The 6,356-nt window shown below is 33.7% G+C and overlaps 1 protein-coding gene across 1 annotated transcript; it reads right to left on the bottom strand.

Annotated features, from left to right (window-relative positions):
* Nucleotides 1-528: 528 nt before the first annotated feature.
* LOC143200773 (uncharacterized) lies at nucleotides 529-5,073 on the bottom strand. The gene is made up of 3 exons (XM_076411399.1): nucleotides 4,611-5,073; nucleotides 2,870-4,508; nucleotides 529-535 (listed from the first exon to the last, which is right to left on the bottom strand). The coding sequence occupies exons 1-3, from the start codon at nucleotides 5,071-5,073 to the stop codon at nucleotides 529-531; spliced, it is 2,109 nt and encodes a 702-aa protein (XP_076267514.1).
* Between the last annotated feature and the right edge of the window lie 1,283 nt (nucleotides 5,074-6,356).

The raw sequence follows: 6,356 nt of genomic DNA, 5'->3' as shown, positions 1-6,356 counted from the left end.
AAAGGATTCATAGGAAACATTCATAGAGATATGCAGCTCTTTGAGGGATGTAGACATACATTCTTGCACTGTAAATATAATGCCCGAAGAAGTCTAATGGAATATTCAAACATTGGTTATAAAGGAATACAATTTTGAAAAAGAGAAGTAAGATTAAGGAAGTGTATCTAGATAAGACATGGATATTTCGAAATGGAACATTGGGCCATTCATTGTAAGACGATAATAAAAATAGCATAAAGACAATAAAAGTTGATGGAAACGGGTAAAAGAATAACATTTGATTTAGTTTTGTTAGTTATATTAATTTTTAATAATTCATTGCAGGTATATTTATCTTCTATTACTGGAGCAAAGTGATTTCCTAATCCAGGGATGACTACCATGGAGAAATAAACCATATATGTATTTTTGTTTGGTTTGAAAATTAGCTGTTAAAAACTTGGGCGAACTATCCATTATTTTTATGGACAATGCACTATGCCATAACACGAGTAAAATGGCACAAATATTCCAACAAGTGGATGATTAAAGGCTGTAATTAAGAAATGGCTTGAAAAAAAAAAGTTCATTACTACGCCACAGGGTATTATAAAAAAGTATCATAAGTAAGATTAATTTTAAGACTGTAGAACAAATTCAAAGCATCAAATATGATGATCTTTCTGTACTTTTATCTTATAAAAATAAGTATGGAATAATAAAGGAAATAATACATGTTTATATATTAAAACAGAAAATATATGAATTAAACTATTTTGAAATCTATATTTAACTTTAGCATGTATATTAAAAGAATAACAAAAAAAAAGGTAATTTATTGTTTACAATTTCTAAATGTATAATAAAGGAATGTAGTTAAAATCATTAAATTTACTTTTGATATTTCAAAATTTAGGCGTATAAAGTAAATAATTAATTCTATTAAGTATTAAGTATTATATATAAGTATTATATTAAGTACTAGCTGACCCGACAGACTTCGTCCTGTCAAAAAGATTTGTAATGTGGCAGTTTTTGTGCCTACGTATTTTAAAAAATTCTCCTGAACAGAACCATCACCCTGGTGATAGGGCGTTGTGAATAAAAAATAATTAAATAAAACATATATAAGGATTGAAAAGTAAGTAATCGCTTTATTGTTAATCATGTGAATCATAATTATTATTATTATTATCATTGTAGTGCTTTGTGGTATACGATGTTCTTTGTTTGATTACCTGGCGCATAGATAAACAAATCTGATGGTTTTCCAACACGGGAACAGGCAACATACAATTGACCATGTGAGAAACATGAGTTTTCTAGATTAATACCACAAACACTTAATGTTTGCCCCTGGGACTTGTTTATAGTCATAGCAAAAGCAAGCCGCACTGGAAACTGTAGTCGTTTAAACTCAAATGGCACATCAGTCGGAATCATTGGGATGCGCGGTATGAGAACATCTTCTCCTTTATACTTTCCTTTGAGTATAGTTGCTTCTATCACATTGTTTAGTAATTTTTTTATCGCTAACCGTGTACCGTTGCAAAGACGCGGTTGGTTGATATTTCGCAACATTATAACCACCGATCCAACCTTTAATTGAAGATTGTGAGGTGGCAATCCTGGCAAATCCAGCGAGTTTAAAAATTCCGGTGGATAGTTGACTACATCATCTTGATTAGTAGCCGAATCAACTGATTTATATATCCTCAATTCGCCTGTAATTTGTTCTTGAATTTTGAAATTCAATTCATTTACATCTATGTTTTTTGCAGCCAGTATAGCTCGTTCGCTCAACCAATCATGGTTTCTGTAATTTTGAGAAACATCTGGAAACACCTTCTGAATAAGTTCATCTTTTGATCGAGTTAACTGACAAAAACTTTGAGGAAAGTTAATGCAGCCAGTCAACATGTCTATAGGAAATTTGCCATTACCAATGTCAATGAGTTGTTTAGAGAATATGTTTCCAGATTGGTCATTTTGCAACTCGACACGCATATTCTTGCTTAAATGAAGTACTTTGACATGTTTCCACAAATTGGAGGACTTTAGACATGCATTGAGTTCATCAGCTGGCGTTGATCGTGGAATCACTGGCAATGTTTGACGAAAATCTCCTGCTAATAAAAGCATTGCACCACCAAATCGGTTATTATTGCTACGTAGATCTTTTAAGGTTCTGTCTAAAGCCTCCAAAGATTTTTTATGTGCCATCGTGCATTCATCCCAAACAATCAATTTACATTGCTGCAAAACCTTTGCCATTGCAGAGTTCTTCGAAACGTTGCAGGTTGGAGTTTCATTGCTTTGCATATTTAATGGCAATTTTAGTGCTGAATGGGCTGTTCGACCACCTTCAAGCAAAGTTGCTGCGATTCCCGACGAAGCGAGTGCAAGTGCAATTTTATTTTGTGAGCGAATTGTTGCTAATATTAATGAAATCAAAAAAGTTTTTCCTGTACCACCAGGTGCATCTAAGAAGTAAATCCCTCGAGTTTCATCATTTGTTACTTTCATAAGAGTTTCAAATACATACTTCTGTTGTTCATTTAACAGTGGAAGATTTGTTTGAATTAATTCTTTCAAAGCGTTGAGATCATACAGTCTTTCTCGATGCAACTCTTGGTTAAAAGCGTCATGCATTGGACGATTGGGCGCGGTCACGCCTAATTGAATTAATAGTTTGTTTGACATTATCAAGCACATGTCCTCAATTGAAATCAATGCTTCATTGTAAATTTCTTCACTGATTTGTATATTTGGATTTCCCATTCTATTCCGTATTTGATACAAAATATCATCACACATATAATCTTTGTACTTCATCCACAAATCAATTGGGTTTGATGGGAAGCATGTAGATATGATTATAGAAAACAATGTTCGTATTTGATGAGCGTGTGATGATATTACAGCATCATTGAGAGTTTGATCCCAATGAGCGTCATTTTCAAGCAATTGCAAACGTTGACAGGCTTCTCTGTAGGATCCACACAATTCACCATCAACAGTTCGTAACTGTTGGAATGATGTTGGGCCACGTACATTGACTAATAGCAGTCGTAAATAAAAACATTCATCATTGCTTGGATGTACTGAATAAATCCGGCCAATCGCATCGGTGGAATATACATCTGTATATCCTGGAACTGGTTTTCCTTGTTTCCGTCGTATAAATCTCCTTGAGGATTGATTCCAGGTATAATATTTTGGCATTTCAGAATATAGCAATGTTTGTGCGAAATCATCGTTTTGGCATGTCTCAAAAAAACTGGTTAATGTAGTAGATGGTGGCTGAGCAGCTCTTTGTACTGCGTTCTGTGCTGTAAAATACACTCTTTGTCCATTTTCTAAATGTACAGCTAAGTGAACAACAGAAGGGTGTCTCTCATGAATAGGAAAAGAAAATATTCGCCAAACTGCTTCATTACTGCTAACATAGCGGCCCATTTGGTATTGGGTAACTTCATCATTAGAATTCTCTGCACCAATTCCAATCACAGCCATATCACTCCCTTTGGTTACATATTTGCAAATGTATTTAATCGATTTCACTGAATGGCAAGATTCAACGTTGATGTGTGCTTTGAATGTCTTTGATAAAATGGGTGAATATGGAACAATCCAACGATTATCTATTTCAATATCTTGTTGATTTAATTTGACAATTGTTGATTTTCCATTGTCTGCTGTCGATCTGCGACGATACAATGGATAACCGTCATTACCAGTAATTGTTTCCGATATTAATGTCCGTGGATATCGTTTTGAACATTTACCATCCATCATACACGGTGAATTTTGATTAAGAGTTCCACAGGGACCATGTATCATGTTTTTGATAACTACCTCATGCAATCCAGGATCTACTTGTACATTAGGGATTTCAGCTGATATCACTGCATCAACTTCATTTGGCCTTATCTTTTCAACCAACCAAATCAAAATGTGTGCATGTGGCAATCCTCGTTTCTGCCACTCCACAGAATACATCCAGCAGCGTGTCTCACCAAACACATTATGTTTTACGATGAAATTCATTAAAGATTTCAACTTTTGTCTAAAGACTCTGGCTGTAATATCATGACGATCAATGGGTGATTGCCCAGGGAATAACTCCTGCTTAATTTCTATCCATTGCGGATTGCATGTAAATGTGATGAACAAATCTGCTGTACCATAATGACGAACATACGACATGGCATCTTGAGCATATTCGTGCATATGCCGAGGGCTTCCGATGTATGTTGCTGGAAGAATAGTCATCCGACCGACATTCTGTGCATTTCCATCAGTATTAATCGCATCTCGAAGGTGAATATACTCTTCAGATCGGAGTTTGGTTTGATTCAACCTGATGAATGTTAATCTCTCCGTTTCAATTTTAACATACATGTCAACAACATATTTGTGATATAATCGCCGACATTTCAATATGTGATTATCTTCATTTTCCCGAATCATTAGGCGGTATGAATAATAGTTCATTGAACTGACTTTTTTGTTGGTTTCAGAACCTGTAAACAGATTTTGTTTTAATAACATTCAAATATAAAATTAAAATACATAATATAGTGACTGAGATATTATCGCCATAGCTAAACTAATATTTTAGTTACCTGTAATGGGATTTATCATTTTTATTGAGAAATCGTAGCCATCTTCACCTTGCCAAAATATAATGGGATATTGCAGTGCATCATATGAGCGGTGTGTTTCCTTTATACGTTGTAATTGATCATTCCGACGATGTAAAACAATATCACGGGATTCCAAGTTTTCTCCAACTACAACGATAGCAACTTCATCAATAGTTGGTGCATTAAAACGTCTTGTATGTTGACCTGCAGGTGTTTTATCAGCTCTGATTACAATTTTGTGATTATCGGATGGCATCAGATCCAGGGCAGTTTTAAACAATATAATCAATTGATTGCGTTGATGAAATAAATTTTGTAATTGTTCTACAATAGACCTTTTTACTAAATTGTTATGTGCACAACGCAGATCAATTTCTTGTGGTGAATTGCCCATAAAATAAATTTGCAGGAATTTGTTGTCGCTATCTGACACTGGTAACATTGAACCTGCTCTGTGATATATTTGCCCTTGTATCTGTAAATAAAAAAAATATTATGGTGTGGTATAAATTAATGGATTGTCAGTGATCAAACTTAAATAATATTTGATCTTAAAAAGTATATATTTAGTTTTAACTAATATCTATCAATTATAAAATATAATAAAAGTGTCACTGAAACTGAATCACCATATAATATGATGACTAAGTGATATATTTCGTAATGATTAAGAAATTGAAGATTAGTAACACATCTTAACTTTGGTGACAGAAAATTTTGTTCGCTAAAATAATTATGATTAACTGCTATAATACATACCTTGAAAGTTGGCATAAAATTTTCCCGAACTGCATTTGTTGCCCCAAATGAAGTCATTTGAAAGCAATTGTTATATTGTTGGATATGTGTCAAAAAGTGTATAGAATCTGTTCCTATTCCTGAAACCAATGAGTACAATGGTTCTGGTGGTGGATCCAATGGTATCAATTTCACTTTACCATTTGCGCAACACAATCCATTGGCTTCGTTTTTGTATTTTAATGCCTTACAGTGTGAGCAAACCAAGTTCATAGAACCAATAACAACACATTGGTAGTTACTGTAGTCAATTGACACATCGTAACTGAAAGCAGCTCGATTCAAACTTGCGCGATTATTAGTTGAACGTCGCGCTCGCGGTTCACGCGTTTGTGATATCCGAATTCTTTCACGTTCATTTCCGTCGTCACGTTCTTTTGCAATACGATTATATCGGTAATTAGCTTGGTTTATAGCATTTCTGGTTCTTCTACCTAAATTGCTTCGTCTTATAGGAGGCATATCAAATATAAATTATTTTTTCACTAATCACGAACTAAACAAACACTAACTAACTAAACACTCTGCACAAAACACGATATACGAATTTGTTTCGTGTATCAGTTGACAATTCATCTGTCATCTGTCAAAAGTCATCTGTAACAGACAACTTTTTTTTTTAAATTTGATATGACTTGAACTCAAATCCTTTTAAGCCGTACGAATTGTTTTATTTATTTAAAATTTGAATTAAATTTTAAATAAATAAAAAATTTTAAATAAATAAAACAATTCGTACGGCTTAAAAGGATTTGAGTTCAAGTCATATCAAATTTAAAAAAAAAGTTGTCTGTTACAGATGACTTTTGACAGATGACAGATGAATTGTCAACTGATACACGAAACAAATTCAAACAAAAAGGGCTTTTTTTTAGGGTTTTTCCAGCAATAATTCTAATTTTTCTCGCCGTAGAAACCATCCTTGAA

Source organism: Rhynchophorus ferrugineus, unplaced genomic scaffold (genome assembly GCF_030347505.1).
Source record: "Rhynchophorus ferrugineus isolate W39M unplaced genomic scaffold, kcgeb_rfMv2 rfM1, whole genome shotgun sequence".
Classification (NCBI taxonomy): Eukaryota; Metazoa; Arthropoda; class Insecta; order Coleoptera; family Curculionidae; genus Rhynchophorus; species Rhynchophorus ferrugineus.
This window is presented reverse-complemented; position numbering and strand designations above follow the sequence as displayed.